The sequence below is a fragment of the Nicotiana tomentosiformis genome, chromosome 5 (assembly GCF_000390325.3).
Source record: "Nicotiana tomentosiformis chromosome 5, ASM39032v3, whole genome shotgun sequence".
NCBI lineage: Eukaryota > Viridiplantae > Streptophyta > Magnoliopsida > Solanales > Solanaceae > Nicotiana > Nicotiana tomentosiformis.
Genome location: NC_090816.1, coordinates 125809293 through 125826476, shown reverse-complemented (window position 1 = coordinate 125826476; position 17184 = coordinate 125809293). Strand labels below are relative to the sequence as shown.

The window sequence follows — 17184 nt, the reverse complement described above, 5'->3', positions numbered from 1 at the left end:
CTCCGCCACTGGTCATACGTATTTGATAATTTTAAATAAAAATGTTAACTTGTTGGTGGTTTCAAGATTCAAGTCCGACATATTGTTATCGCCTTTGTTTGGTTCACTTACTTTTATGTGGCAAAATATATTTGTAATTTATTATAATAGATAAAGTTTGGTGACTATATGTAAAAATTAACCCTTCAACACAAATAATGCATGGCATGTTGCAACGATAGCATGAGAACTGGTTTATGAAAATGTCACTATTCAAAGTTTAAAAACCAAGAAAATGAACTTGTAATCAACCAAATTCCAAGAAAAAATAACTCCAACGTTTTAGAATACCGGTTGCAGACACATAGCAAGTTAGAGATTTTGAAATCAGATCCTATGCCTTGACACTGAAAGTTACCGGTCTATATCTGCTTGGGAGTTGGGAGTAGTGGCGGAGCCAAATAATTCAATCGGGATAGTTGCCGAATCATATCACATAGTTCCGGCAACAATAAAAACAGCAAAAAAGACAGCAGCAATTTTACTAGAAAGGACGGTTTCAATACTTTTCATACGCAATCCTTTGTATAGACGTTGTGTGTTGGACGGACGCTAAGATGGAATAGGCCACCTAATTTCCTCCTAGAACAAAAGGATCAAAACCTTCCACGCCCTTTTCTCATTAGTCCATAAGGGTCGGACATCATATTTCAGGACCATAGCCTGTTACATGAAATACACCAAAACCAAAGCAAGCCACCCTCAAGAGAATTAAATAAATTTCAAAGATTTTTGGCAAATCTAAAGAGAATTTTCCTATAATACGCTATCACAAAATATTTCTAGACACTTTTGCCACAAAATTATTACCACATAAAATGGAGGTCCAAGGAAAGAAAGTAGAGAGTTTAATTTGGGACCCTTTCAACAAACTTCTTAAGTGCTAGACTAGAACATGAGTTATTATAATATATCATATCCCAGTGGACATTTGCTAACAATATGAGCTGTAATTTGATGCATCAATCTTCAACATAACAGCTCTCCATTGAGGGAGACAATGTGATGTTTATAGTTATCGGCTTACCATAGAATTGGTGGTAAAGAAGGTGTGGATCATTAATGTTTATTCACATTACAGTGCTACTTTGATTGAATATTGTAATAATTAAGCAGCGGCGGACCAATATTTTAAGGTTGTGGGTGCTCACAACCTTTAACATAAAGTTGATAAACCAAAAACACTCAATAGACTTTTTGTTTATTGGATGCTCAGTGAAATATAATAATCAGCTTTAATTTTTTACTCCTTTCTACATTACTATACATTGTTATGGATTACATATCTCTATTTGGACCCTATTTACCTCTTTGAGTGAAGGGGAAAAAATTAGGTTTTATTATCTATATTTTTTATATATATCAGATATTGCATTCTCCGAATAATTCAAAATATAAACAATTGGGAATTGTTGTTTGATTATATTGAATATCCTCCTTCCTTGGATTAGTACAGGGACACATATATCAAAAGCTTAGTGTAAAATTTGAATGAGATATCTTATCTCTTTCTTTTTTTTCAAATTCAAAATTGGAGTAATTGAAGCTCCAAAATCTTCAGCTCCACTCGGGCATACTCTTTCATAGGCTCGACACAGGTTATGACGTCTTGAGTCCTCTCTTTAATTCATGAAGCTCAGTTGAAACCCTCCATTTTCATCAGACATCCAATGAAGATGAGCTCGCTCCCTACCTAGAGCTACATCCATGCTTGCCTCTCGAGGTCCTGTTTGAAAGACAGTTGCGAGAACCTGTCGGGTCAATGGCTCGAGCACCCATAACCTTAAATGTAGGTCCGCCCTAGTAAGTTGTGCTTGCCTCAATACAGAAACTATATGGAGGTTTAATTAACAATTAATTATATATGTATTGGTCGCTAATACTAAGCGAATCTAGTTTATTGTAAAGACATGCAACCCTAAATGACATTCTTATACGACCAAAATAGTTTGGTTATGAATAATTGTGAAAAAAATGAAATCTGTAAGATCAGTTCTCGTAGCTAACTGTTACAGCAGTTAAGTATAAATTACGGTGAAACATTGTTAATGAATTCGCGAAACTCACTGCTTTCAGCTTAAATTATATATAATGTAGTTCGTCAAAACTTATTGCAAACGACTTAAATTATATAATGTATGTGAAAAAATATATTTATATTTTGTTCACTTCCATTACAGCAAAACAATAGTAAGTACAATGATACTATATACCCACTAATTTAAAATTTTGAATCTACCTAAGAGACATTAATTTCTATGTGTCTCATCCTATAATCATCAATACAAAACATGAGCTAGGACTCCAGAGTTAAGAGTTAGGTGACTATTAAAAAATAAACGATTTATGTTCACAAGAAATAATCCATCTATAAGTAAAGGGTGTTTTTATCCGAGAGTTATTATTATATACAAATGCTAGTGTAACAAAAAGTCGAGAGTATATTGAAAACAACTTCATTATCTTCACCATGTGATAGGATTACACTGAATTTATTGTTTATATTGTTGATAGTGTAACAAAATGTTTGGTGAAATGCACCAAAAAGTAATTGAAAACCACCACAGACAAATCCATAGAAACAAATTAAAGGATGTTTATTCCAAACTTTAAAATTTTGCTTATTTAACATGACGTCTTTTAACGTAGAGTTTCAAAATTAGTACTTTGGAAGAATGGTAAAGTTTATTTGACTAAAAATCCTATGAGAAGTATTTTGCCAGTATTAAAGAAATAATTTGTGTTTGATAAATGTTTCTGAAAAGTATTTTTGAGTGTTAAATTACAAAATGACACATAAAGGTTCACTTAAAAATTAAACCCATTATGTAACTTATAGATGAGGCAAGAAAGGATAAAGTGAGAGATGTAGATGGGTTGATTAAGGAGGATAGTTTGATAAATATAAGTTTTTATAATGGTTTTCTTTGTCCTTAAAATGTTAAGTTTCTGTTTTTGCTTCCAAGGAGAAGTTACAAATTTATATTTGGGATTGTTACACAAATAGCCGAACAGATTCAATGTTTATTTTTTCTAGCCGGTATACATAGATATACATTAATTATATACAATTATACATGAATTATACATCCGTCGGCTATTTTTAATTTACGAGATTAGATGAACGGCTATTTGGGTTAATTCTTCTTTATATTTCCTCCTTATATAGAGTAGAAACTATTTCTACTACTATTCAAAATCACGTTTTCCCCCTCAAATTTGGTCTAATTTTTAAAAACTTGACCAGGTAGGGTCTGTTTGTGGTTTTCTTTTTCTTTTTGTTTCTCTTAAGCAGTGTTTTAGTAAGAAAAATTAACCTAAATAGCCGTTCACCTAATCTCTTAATTTAAAAATAGCCGACATATATATATATATATATATATATATATATATATATATATATATATATATATCGACTAGAAAAAAATAAGCCATGAATCCGGCTATTTGTGTAAAGATCTCTCTTCGTAAACCATATAACTACCATGTATGAATAAGAGGGCTAGGCCCGCTAGCTGTGGAATCTGTTAGTCTGTTGGTCCAACCCAAATAGAAAAAGCCCAATTTACTGGATCGGTACAGTTGTTTTAAAAAGAAACTTTCATTCATTTATTTCGTTTTACATATAAATCCACTAATATTTATGTGTAAAAAAATACTCTTTACTGGTAAAATTATGAATTTATAAATTATTTTAAAGCATTCTAATATATAAATTTCGAATGATTATCAAACTTCAACATACGTGTCCAAATAAATACACTAGTATATTTTATACTGAAGTGTGGAAGCACACATTGGTGAGCAAGTTGCACATCTTCCTCTACTTCCAAATCTTCTTATTGGATCAATGTGATGTAAAAATGATACCATGTAACCACTCTAAAGTAAGGGTAGCATGTGGGCCGGTTAGAACCGGGACCGGCCCAGGACCGCAAGCCCAAATGGACGATGGGCCTAAATGGTCGTAACCGGATAGGACCGGGACTGTTGGGGAGGTGGGCTGGGTAGTGGACCGGTCCTATAGGCGAGGCCCGCGAGACCGGGATCGTTTGGGACCGGGACCGACTGAGAAGTGGCCCGGTTCAAGCGGTCCTAAACGGGCCTATCCGGACCCAACGGATAATTTTTAAAAAGAAAAAATATTGACCGTTTGTTCATTTAAAAACTAGTCGTTTGGTCTGCCAAAATAGTCGCTGGCTATTTGCAAAATAGCCATTTAACCCCCCCAAACTTTGTTTTAACCTCAAACTTTTTATAATTATACTTTTTCCCTATTTTTAACTATAAATACCCCCTAATTCTTTCATTTTTCTCACAAAATCATCAATCTCAATCAATCTCTCTCTAGTATTCTTCTATAATTGCTTACTTAATTGTTACATTTTGTGCAAAATTGTGAAGTTGGTGAATTGAAGTCTTCAAGTCTTCAACGATAATTAATTTTCAACAAGTTGTTCGTCATTTCGGTAAACTCGTTCCAACTCTTAAGTTTTAATATTATAGTTTTGTTTGTTTTATTTACTTTGCTTGATTGATTAAGATGGATTATTCCTTTAAAAAAATATTTAGTAAAAATAAGGAAAAATTCAAGAGTGGTGAATTTAGTGGCCAATTTGTTCCTCCTCCACTTCCCCCGGCTCTCCGACCCAAACCTGTTACCCGTCCTACAACTCTTATTCTTGATAGCGATAATAGTTTATTATAATTTATCGGAAGTCAATTTTTTCATAATATTGCACCCGATGAATAATTAAACCATGATTATATGGATGTTCTTTATGGTAATCCAACTATTGATGAAAATAATGATGAAGAAATAGATTTTGATGAAACGCAACCGGATGACGATACACCCACTAGTCCTGCTCCTGAAGTTAACCCAACTAATAATAATCCAAATGATGCCCCGTCTGATCCTCCTGTTACTGCCCCTACTTTTTCTAGACAACCTTCTAAACGGGCAGAAACATCTCTTGTTTGGCTATTTTTTACTCAACTAAGAGAAAAAAATAGGGCTAAGTATAAAACTTGTGGCAAAGAGTTAGTTTTTAAATATGTTGGAAGTCGGGAGGGGGGGGGCGGAAAGGGGCGAAAAGTTTGACCAAACACATATTGCTACACCCTCAAGATAAAGCTAGATATTTTCGTATGAAAGCTTTGGCCGAGGGGACAAGTGCACCTAGTTAGGCTGACCTTAGTACCGGGTCAAATCAATTTCAATCGGGAATTAACACTGTTACCCGTGGTATTTTATATTATGATCCAAAAAAATATCGGAAGAATTGGCAAAAATGGTTACTGTTACATGCTTACCCTATACTTTTCCTTCTAACCCTCACTTTGTGCATTATATTAGAAATTTTTATAATCCTACTTATAAAGGTTTTCCTCGCACAACCGTAAAGAGCAATATTTATAAATATAAACATGAATATGAATAATATTTGCGCTATTTATTTACTCATATAAATTGTCGTGTTGCTATTACAACTGGTATTACCTTACTATTACCAGTCATTGGATTGATGAGGATTGGATAATGCAAAAGCGCATTATTGCTTATAGAATAATTAATTCACGTCACGCATGGCAGTTTATTTCTAGCACGATTACGGATATTTGTAGATATTTTTGCATTAATGATAAAATAATGTCAGTTTCAATGGATAATGCTACTAGTAACACAAATGTTGTAGCCTCGCTTACCACTACACTAAGTCCTGCATTTAGTAACATTTTTCATGTTAGATGTATTTGTCATATTTACCATTTAATTGTGGGTGATGATATACGAATTTTAAATGTTGAAATTGAAAAGGTTAAAATGGCTCTTAATTGGCTTTTTTATTCAAACCATAGAAGTAGACTTAGAGAATATTTTAAAAGATGCGATAAATTTGGCCTAAGAGAAAGAAAGGTTCCTAAACCTTGTCCGACTAGATGGAATTACATGTATGAAAGTTTAGTTGTTGCATATGAATATAGAAAACCCATAAACTCAACGTTTAATGCTCATGTAAGTGATGATGATGAGTACCTTATAAATGCAGATTGGGCTAATGTTAAAATATTTGTAGATTTTTTAGAAAAATTTCATATTGCTACAAATGAATTTTCTGGGCAATATTATCCTATTTTTTCTAACCGTTTAGTTTATATTGCAGAACTTGTAAATTTCAGATGGTGGGGAAATTTATCAACTTGCTATTGATTCTATGAGAAAAAAGTTTAAAAAATATTTTTTTTTCCTATTCCCCCTATTTACGGTGTTGCTGCATTATTAAATCCTACTATGAAATTAGGAGGTCCTCAATTTTGGTATGAAACTGTTATAACGGTTTAGCACTTGAAGATGAGGAGTTGTCTAAACTTCCGGATGCAATAGCCTCAATTAAAATAAATGTTCAAACAATTTATAATGCTTATCAAGTTGCATTAGATCATGCTAGACCAAATGTTCCAACTCTTTCTCCTTCTTCTAGTTCTCAATCATCTAAAAGAACTGCGGGAGTAAGAGCACTTAGTGCTTGGGCAGGGTTCAGGGGTTCTCAAGGTTCTAGTACTAGTGATTTTTCATAACTAAATGAGCTTGAAATTTATTTGTCACAGGGAATTGAGGAAGTGAATCCCGACGGCTCCTTTAATATTTTGGAATGGTGGAAGGACAAAGAAAAACACTTTCCGATTCTTTCAAGGATGGCCCGAGACATTTTAACTATTCAAGCTCCAACAGTGGCATCAAAGAGCGCTTTCAGTCAAGCAAGACTTCAACTCGGTGACTATAGAGCATCTATGATCGAGAGCTTGAAAAAATCAGTACTTTTCAGAGATTGGATCCGTTCGGAAAGAAGAAATTTTGGACTTGCTGAATCACAACTAGAGGTAGACGAAGCTTACGAAGAAATGCTAGCTGAACTTGCGGAGGATGATGCTTCGCCTGGAAGCGGTGATGACCAAGCTTTTTTTCCGCCACCACCAACGAAAATTCCTCCGGACCTTAAAAGATTTATGAAATTTGTAAGAGATACCATATAAATTAATATGTACCTTATATTTTGGCACATCTTGATTAGTTTCTTTTTATTCTCAATGGTGGTATTAGCACCTTGTTGTGCTCATTCCACAGGGGGGAGGAAAACTAAGAAAGATATTGCCATGATTTTTTAATTTTATAATAAAATTATAACGCATTGCTTTGAATATCTCTTTAAAATATTTTTATCTTTTTATATATATCTTAAGATGTATATATAGTATAATATAGTATATACTATACTATACTATACTATATATACTATGTATATATAATATAGTATATATATATATATATATATATATATATATATATATATATTATAACGCATTGCTTTGAATATCTCTTTATAATATTTTTGTCTTTAAATTTAAATTAAAAAATTTAGGTGACAATTCTATAATATAATTTACAAGGAATTGCCTTATATATTTTTATTACTATTTTTTTTCTCTAACTGAAAAAAAAAATTTAAAAATAGAAAGTATCTGTTGAGCCCACTTAGGCCCGCTTGGGCTCGGGACCGGCCCACTTAACCCGGGACCGTTAGTTCGTGGTTCCAGTCCCGGGACGGTTCCAACAAGAAGCTCGCGAAGCCCGGGACCGCTTAGGACTGGCCCGCCTAGGACCGAGTCCGCGAAGCCCACTTAGGACCGGGCCCGTTCCACATGCCACCCATACTCTAAAGGGGTGCTATTTAGGAATTAATCAATGTGTATTGAATTTTAATTTTTTCGGTTCAATTTTTCGGGACACAAATATCTTGAATTACTATAAAATTAAGATTTTCAATCAAAATAAAATAAGTATTGGATAATCTTATATAGCACTACTAAAAATGGATGTTTGTGTACCCCAATGTGTGAGCTATTGGGCTTCATCCAAACTTGAATTATTCAATTGGCAAATCTTCAACAGAAAAACGACATTGTATAGCCGCTGAAAAAATAATAGCCGAAAAAATATATAAAATTTGTATATTTTTTGTATTTATATATATACATTATGTATGTTATATACAAAAATTATACAAATTGTATACACTTTTTCGACTACTAGATGTAAATAGTTTCGGACGAGGACTAAAAGTGATAATACCACGTCTTCAACCAGGCCTCATTGATCCTTTTAGTTCTACTCCGTGTAACCAGACCAAGTGGGATTTAGGTAAGGGGAGCTGGAGTGTAGTTTTTCTGATTCGGCCAAAGTCAATCACTTTAATTCAAATTTTGTATTTGTCTTAAGAAATTCATCAAATATGTATAAATTATTAATTTAAAATTCAGTAACTACGTTAAAATCTCGAACCCGTAAACTACAAATCTTAGCTCTGTCAGTGGAGGTCCGAACTGATATGATGTTGAAGAATCAACATATGAGTTATGGTTAAGAGTGAAATACCATTCGAACCAACAGCTAGTTGTCACCGTATGTCTTGCCTGCCGACCTAGTTTGAGAATTCCCGATTTATATATATTTCATGCCGGTGAGAGGAAGTAACTCAATAGGAGAGATTGACCTATTTCATACTCTTCAAATAGCAAAGATTAAGCTTGTAAGGAATGATTAAAACTATCCTCTGGGCTTGATCTTCACCTTAGGTTTTCCAAATTTTTTATTTTTCATGTACTTGAAGATCCTTGTTAACAATTCTGAATATCTACTCCATACCATATAAAAATAAACAAACGAAGTTAATTTCCAGCCTTGCATTTTCCATAATCGGATATAACTATCTTCATCCACTCAATTTTCCCACGTCAGCTCCAATTTTCAGTTACAATTTAATAATCTACCATTTCTTTTTAATCTTTTATTCTCCTTTAGTAAAGTTTTTTCTATATTCAGCTTTAGTAACGACTTTATAGCAGTTATTGCAACCACCAAAAAAAAAAGAAAAAAGGGGGTACAAGAAAGAAAAGAGAAATGCTAAGTAGCAGAGTAACAGCAGCAATTTCTTCTTCTACTACTGCAACTTTTTTATTTAATAACCCCAAAATCTCATCCAAAAAATTCCCTTACATTTCTAACCCATTGAACAATTCTGCAAAATCCATTAAATGGAATTGTAGGAATTCAAGAATGGAGAAATCTGCATCAAGTTTTGTTACTAAAGCTTCAGCTCAGCCCCTTACAAATCCTGGAGAATTAATTGATTCTGTTGAAACCTTCATCTTTGATTGTGACGGTGTGAATTTCTTGCTATACTCATTGTATTTGCTTAATTTAATCTTAATTTGTGTATCAATTCAGTGGTATTTGTCTTTGTCCCAGTGTTTTAGTGGGCTTTTTGGAAGTTGTAATTAAGGTGTTTGATATTTTTGCTAAATTTATTTTGGGTGTGTGTTTTTGTGTTGTTTCATGATATAGACAACTTAGGATTAGTGGGTTAAATGACATTCATTAAAAGAATAGCAGCCGAGTGCATTAAGCTCTCGCTATGTTAATATGACATCTGATATAGAATGCAACAAGGGAAAGGGCAGGCCGGTGCGCAAAGCATCCCGCATTCACGCAGGGTCCGGGGAAGGGCCACACCCCAAGAGGGTGTAATATAAGCAGCCTACCCTGTCAGTGGCTGGTTCCACGGCTCGAACCCGTGACTTATAGGTCACACGGAGACAACTTGACCGTTGCTCCAAAGCTCCCCTTCATCTGATATAGGTCATATAGAATGCATTGAATTAATTTTATATATAATGAGAATCTTAAATTAATACCCATAACGTATGATACTTTTTAACATTTCTTACCTTTTTTAATGTGATAGTGGAATGGCCTAAATTTATTTTGGTATATGATGATATGAGTTGAACTTAAATGGAGAAGTGATGATTCATATAGCTGATCTTAACTTGTTCGGGATTAAGGGGTAGTTGTTGTTATTGTAGTGGAATAGCCTAAATAAAGTAATGTTAGGAAGAATGTGAATTAAGATTTTTACCAATATATATACATGTTCATCAATCTATCAATGTCCATATTGGAGACTGGGGCTTTGATCAGTTTGAGCAGATCAAAAGGGCATGTCGGCGCACAATGCATCATGCATTCACGCAGGGTCCGGGGAAGACAACCTACCCTAATGTATGCATTAGTGGTTGCTTCCACGGCTCGAACCCGTGACCTATAGGTCACATGGAGACAATTTTACCATTGCTCCAAGGCTCCCCTACATCAGTTTGAGCAGATCAATGTGAGCAAATGTGTCAAACATAGGGGTATAAAAGCTGAAATAGATATTGCAAATCATCTCTATTCAGATTGGAGATTGGAGAGAAGAACTGTATTGGTTGGACTCTTATTGTCAAAAAGCTCAGAGTCCTCCAACTCAAAGCTTTTAGCTTGGGAACTGATTTAAATTGCATGAATCCCTTTAATTTAAGCTTGTTTGCTTGATTGTAGAGACTTTTAAGTGAAAATAATTTGATTAGTTATTATATCCAAGAGATCCCTTCTCTTTCAGATAGTAAGAGATCATCTAATTGTTGATGATCATGTTCAAAGTTTGGCCTATCAAAATACATAGATATTTGAAAACTTCTTCTAGAGTTGTAAGACCGAGCTGGATGAGAAATAGGCATGAAAACTTCTGACACTTGCAACTGAAAGAAATAGGAAATAGCAGAAAAGCTTTGATTATTTCCCTTTTTCTCTTAGCATTTTTAATATAGGTGATAGTCTAGGTTTCTTTTCCTTTCCCTTGACATCTTTGTCTCTTAAATTACCCCGAAAAGGAATGTTGGTGTTGTGGTCCTAACATGGTAAGCAAAAAAGGTTGAATAAGTTACTTAAAATAAGGTCCTTTTTTCTTCCATTATCTACAGGAGTCATATGGAAGGGAGATAAACTAATAGACGGGGTCCCTGAAACTCTTGATTTGCTCAGAGAAAAGGTTAGTAGTTCTAATGTTGGATTCTTTGTATACTTACATTTGCTGATTACAAGATTGCTCATTGCATTCTATTCGTAGTTCTTAAGAGAAAACTGGTTGCTCTATCTAATTTTGTGTACTTCATTCTCCAGGGAAAAAGATTAGTTTTTGTTACAAACAACTCAACAAAATCTAGAAAGCAGTATGGGAAAAAGTTTGAAACACTTGGTCTTAGTGTCAGCGAAGTAAGTTTACGCCTTACAGCTCTTCTAGTTCATATTATGTTGACTAGTAGATCAAGTTCTAATAGCAAGTCACCTTACAGGAGGAAATTTTTGCTTCATCCTTTGCTGCAGCTGCTTATTTGAAGTCTATTGACTTCCCAAAAGATAAAAAGGTAAGCTTCAATTGAATTCACAGTGTTTTACCAATTGTAAATCGACTGTTAAACGTGAAAGCTATCTGGTGCATAAAAGCTACAGTATTATGGATTTAAACATATTGCTGAAAACCTATACTATTTTCTTAAGAAGCTGAGATCCATTATCAGCATCATAATTTTTTACCTACTTGTTAAATTGGTGTCCATTTTTAAGGTGTACGTTGTTGGTGAGGAAGGCATCTTGAAGGAGCTTGAGTTAGCTGGCATTCAACATATTGGTGGACCGGTATGTACAAATAAACAATAGTCCTTTATACTTTTAGGAATGAACTATGATATATCTTAATGTTAATAGCTTTTGGCTTATGATAGTTTTTCACTTTTTCACTTCAAATAAATCAACCATTTTTTAAGTAACCTATGGAACTAGATATATGTTATGTTCTCATCTTGTGAAGCATACTTGTGGTATGGGATTTTGTCTGATGAAATAAGATGGTAGTGTATGTTTGTATTATAGCCATATAAATGATCGTTATCTAATCGAAAGCACTATTAAATCGAAATCCCATACTTATTTTAGACCATTGTTTTTAATTGAATGCATATCTTTCATTTTGTAAGTCTTTGTTATGCTTTTTTCTTTGTCGAGTATAAATTATTTGACAAGAAGAATGAGATAACAAGACTTACAACAAAAAATAGAAAGAACAAAAAGAGAGAAAGAATACATGTCGTTTTGCATCTTTCAACCAAAATTCATGTTTTACTTTCAATTTACTCCAAAGACGTATAAAAGACTCTTTTAAAAAGAGACAACTGACATAAAGAGAAAGAACAAGTGAATCTTGTTGTATTTTATTTTAGCATTCTAACAGAAGGGGTTTCAACAAATTAATAAAATACATAAACTGGTATTTCCCTTTGTGAAAACACCCAATTTTAATTAGGAAAGGTACTAGAACAACCGACCTTTTCAGGGTAAAAGGAGAAAAGGAATGTATATCTGGGAAAATTAGGTTCCATATAGATTATATGGATTCAATCAGTAGGTATACTCACAAAAATATGTTTACTTGCAAAATAGTGGAGCTACAAAGACATTTGCTCGATGCCTTCTTTGGCCTTCCTTTAGTACCAGATTGACTTCTGAACTGAATGGTGTGTTTTCCTTTTTTTAACAGGAAGATGGTGACAAGAAAATAGAGCTAAAGCCTGGATATATGATGGAGCAGGATAAGGATGTATGCTTCATTTCTTGTTTCTTATCTTATTTTGTTCTCGTGTGTGTTCTACGTTTAAATTAGACCAAGTTCTACTATCTTTTAAATATATTGTGCTGAGTTGTGTCTACACCTTTTAGGTCGGAGCTGTTGTTGTTGGATTTGACCGCTATTTCAACTACCACAAAATTCAGTGAGTTATCCTTTTTACCTTTTCTGCATCAATATTCCTTGCCGCATAATATCTAGCAATGTGATTACTTTGTTTTACGCTTAACCAGTAATGAGCTTATGAGCTTTTTTCATGCATTTGCTTGGATTATATATGCTTAACCACTCATATAGTACCTTTATCTTTGCTCAAAGTTCCGATCATCTATTCCATTTTAGCTATCCCACACTAAAATATTCCCCTTGCTAGAAGACCTGATTCAGCCTATAATTACTATCTGCGCATACAAAACCTGTTGATGACATGATTGGGGGGGGGGGGGGAGTGAAGGGTATTTTGCTGGCTATAATTGTATAAGCTTCGAATTCCTATTTGTGCATTCATCTGTCTGTATAAATTTTCTCTGACCTGTCGATATCACATCTCTGACTTGATTTATGTAATGAAGGTACGCTACCCTGTGCATACGTGAAAATCCAGGATGTCTCTTTATTGCTACAAACCGTGATGCTGTTACCCATCTTACAGATGCTCAGGAATGGGCAGGTTATTCCTGTCTTATGCTTTAATGTTAGTTTCACATGTTTGTCATGTGAGTTAACCGTTCATTGTAGAAGTTAGTTGTTGAATCCATTCTCCGTTGAAGTCAGCTTCATTGTCCAAAAGTATATGTTGTGAAGAAGTGAACTATCAGAATTTTCATCAGAAAATGTCACATGTTCAGGCGTTGCGAATGACTCAATATTTCTGGGTCTGGAGTTTGTATTATATGAAAGAGATTAACGAGCATGTTGAAACTAGACTTTGTCCCATGATCAATTTGTCGTCAGTCGCTTAACTTTATGGATTCAAGGAATCTTATGCGGCAGAGGATTTTTATTGACTTAAAACCTCTACAGTATGTTAAGGGAAGAAAATAACAAAAAATGGGAACTTATATCATTTTTATGACCCGATGGAAGGGGAGAAAATTTGTGTAGATGTTTTAAGTCAATAAATGAGAGAAATAACGGAGGTTGAGGGATCATATGCATATATGTTAGTTGAGGGAAGAGGAAAAGAACTTTCAGTATCTAGGGACAGAGTACAAAGAAGAAAAGAGGTAGAAATTTTGGGGTTCAGTAAACATGTGTAGTTTGTATAATAGCTGAAGAATTTGGTAATCTAACTGAAGCGTGCTATTTCTGTCTTACATACTCGAGTCAGAAAGCGGGTCAAGAAAAGTTGAACTGCAATTCGTGAATTCTGACTTGCTGACCATTTCCTCACAATCATTTATCTAATCGGTAAAAATTGAATCCCGCTAACGGAGACTGTCGTAGTATGGATAAACCTAATTTGGAGAAACCTTGTTAGTTGTTATAGTCAAGGAATTCGATATAGTTAGAACGATGAGGAGATTTATTCAATTAGCATTTACATTGTCATCAACTTATTGCCGTGTTAAGATCCTACTCTAGTTAATATTATTTCTAATTTTTTTGTATCTTCTGCTTTGATCATTCTGTACAGTCATAGCCATAAAAGAATTTTTTTCATCTTTAAACTAAGCTGCATTGTTGCTGTTCTGTTGCTTCAGGTGGTGGTTCAATGGTTGGTGCGATCCTAGGCTCTACAAAGCGTGAACCACTTGTTGTAGGAAAGCCCTCAACCTTCATGATGGACTACTTGGCTAATGAGTATGGCACCTCACTTTCTACAATTATACCTGTCATTCTTGCTTTGTCTTCTTTTCTTGCTTTCTGGATCATTGTCTTCTGAATACAGGCTTTTGGTGTGTGAATATGCAAGCTTCTTTTAGTCATCAAGGTTTTATACATTAGTGCATTGGCAACATCAAATTAACATGCAGGTCATTATTAATTTTTATTTCTTGGTTCCGCATCCGGCGTCCGGTACCCACATTGGGGTCCAACTAAATCCAGATTCGCACCGGGAAGTCCCATATTAAGGGGTAAAGCGCTCCCTAACAACAACTCCAGACCGGGGCTCGAATCCGAGACCTCTGGTTAAGGATGAAGGAGTACTTACCACTCCATCACAACCCTTGTTGGTTGGTTGTGGTGTTGGATTTCCTATCATTCTAGTAGATTACAACAAATTTAAAAAGTTAGTACTGCTCCAAAAGCTCGTCAATCCAAAAGTGAACTTTTAGCTATAAAGATTAAATAGCTATGAATGCAGGATTTTCTCATTGCAAGTACAAGTAAGTGAAATTTTAACTTGTCTAATTAAGACCTTCAACTCTTCACTACTGCTCTATAATCACTGTGATTCTTAATCCTTTCAACAATATACTTGTTTGGTTGGTAATGAAGTTATTCGGGAAAAGGTGAGAGTGACCCATGTGGAGGATAAGGTGCGGGGGGCGAGTTTGAGATGGTTCGGGCATGTTAAGAGGAGAAGTATAGAAGCCAAAGTTATAAGGTGCGGGAGGTTAGCCTCGGTGGGTAGCAGGAGGGGTAGAGGTAGGCCTAAGAAGTCTTGGGGAGAGGTTATTAGTCGCGACATGGCGCAGCTGGAGCTGACTGAGGACATAGCCCTATACATGAGGGTGTGGAGGTCAAAGATTATGGTAGAAGGTTTTTAGGTAGTCAAGCATTTTCTCTTTGTCTTACTCAGTTCGCTAGCGTTAGTGTTAGTATGATATCTTTTTATTCATAGATTGCTATTACTACCTAGAGTTTCACTGCATTCTTGGATTCGATCTTATTTTATCTTGTTGTTATTCCTACTTGTTGCAATTACTTTTTTATTTTCAGTCGTTCTCTAGCTGAGCGTCTATCGGAAACAGCCGCTATGCCCTTCCGGGTTAGGGGTAAGGCTGCGTACATCTTACCCTCCCCAGACCCCACTTGTGGGAAACTACTGGGTTTGTTGTCGTTGTTGTTGATCCACATGATTAGTTGTTATATATGTGGTGGACCAAGATGTTTCTTGATCCATGTGGATCCAATTCTTCTATCATTTTCAGGTTCACATTCACAGGAAAAAAAAAAGATTAATCAATTTTGATCAGCATAAAACTATCATCCTGTGGAATATTAGAAAATCTTTTGGAGAAATGGACCAGTTTTTATTATGTGCACATCAGACGTTCAATAACACTTACTGCATTAATCTTCTATAATGGTACTACAACAGGTTTAACATCCAGAAGTCCCAGATATGCATGGTTGGTGACAGACTAGATACTGATATACTGTTTGGACAAAATGGTGGCTGCAAAACTCTTCTGGTTCTCTCAGGTATCAGAAAGAATATTGTTCTCCTTTTATGCATATGCTTCTTCAACCTTGTTATCCAAACTATCTTTTGCTCGTGTTCTAGGTGTGACATCTTTATCGATGCTTCAAGATCCCAAAAACTCTATACAACCAGATTTCTACGCCAACAAGATTTCTGATTTCCTCTCCATCAAAGCGGCTGCAGTTTGAGCAAATCCCCTGATTATCTCTATATGTGATTCCATTCTTTATGACTTAGAAATGCACTTCATTTTGTGCATCCACTTTACCCTTATAGCTAAAAGGTGGGAGCTTGGAATTAGGCTATCTGAGAAACTATACAATGCTTTGTAAAGATTATGAAACCATTTGAACTTTTAAATAATAAGGGTTCTTGGAAAAATGAAGTCTAAGCTCAAGAACTTCCATTGTGATGTGTAGTGACTTATCTTTTCATTCATTTTCCTTGTTGGTGCATAATGATGCAAAACAATGGAAATGGCTGATAATTTTACGGGGCTGCTTATGTATTTGGCCAAGAAAAAAACTAAGATTGGAGTTTTAATCTAATAATTCTAACAGTGTTAATCTAAATAAAGAACTTCCTTTATTAGCAGCCAAGATTCAGCAATACTGTAATTTTTTCATTAAGTTTTTAATCAAGAACACTAAAAATATACTTGATATTTAACAATTATATTTGTTAGGTTTGATAGAAACGGTGGGGGAAAAAAAGATTTAACCTTAAATGCTGGGAAAGTCCCGTCGAATCCTAAAAATAACAACACAAAAACTGCACTAGACACCAAAAAAATACTAAAATAGCAAAAATTACACCTCAAACTTAAAGAATCGAAACTGCTCGGTGCATATTTAAGGGACTATTTTGAAGCTACTCTCAAACATAAAAGATTATTTTTGTCATTTTCTCTAACTTCAGTATAGGTTGCAATTTAAAATGAGATTTGTACTTCTATATATTTCTAAAAGACATACATGTAAATGTAAACAAAAAAGAAATGGGAGGAGAATCCGGGAATGCCTTCAGCGTTAGGGCATTTTTCTCAGGTGAAAAATACCACTATGCCTGGAGATGAAGCACGAATTCCTTTAATTTTCTTATCCCACAACTCTTTAAATCTAATGGATAAAGTTTGTTAAACATTTGAAGGATACCAAATGTGTTAATTTTTGGTAAACTTAAAGGACCAAAACTGCTCAGAAGATATTT

At 34.5% G+C, this 17184-nt stretch overlaps 1 protein-coding gene across 1 annotated transcript; it reads left to right on the top strand.

Moving 5' to 3' along the window:
- The first annotated feature begins 8909 nt into the window (after positions 1-8909).
- LOC104120328 (phosphoglycolate phosphatase 1A, chloroplastic-like) lies at positions 8910-16387 on the top strand. Its single transcript, XM_009632074.4, has 11 exons — positions 8910-9263; positions 10903-10970; positions 11102-11194; positions 11275-11346; positions 11546-11617; positions 12516-12575; positions 12695-12747; positions 13175-13272; positions 14306-14405; positions 15871-15974; positions 16057-16387. The coding sequence occupies exons 1-11, from the start codon at positions 9002-9004 to the stop codon at positions 16161-16163; spliced, it is 1089 nt and encodes a 362-aa protein (XP_009630369.1). The 5' UTR covers positions 8910-9001; the 3' UTR covers positions 16164-16387.
- The last annotated feature ends 797 nt before the right edge of the window (positions 16388-17184 follow it).

Coding starts and splice junctions, on each gene's coding strand:
- LOC104120328 (XM_009632074.4), top strand. CDS start 9,002: ATGCTAAGTAGCAGAGTAACAGCAGCAATTTCTTCTTCTACTACTGCA. Junction 9,264..10,902: donor CTTCATCTTTGATTGTGACG/GTGTGAATTTCT, acceptor CATTATCTACAG/GAGTCATATGGAAGGGAGAT. Junction 12,576..12,694: donor TGATGGAGCAGGATAAGGAT/GTATGCTTCATT, acceptor TACACCTTTTAG/GTCGGAGCTGTTGTTGTTGG.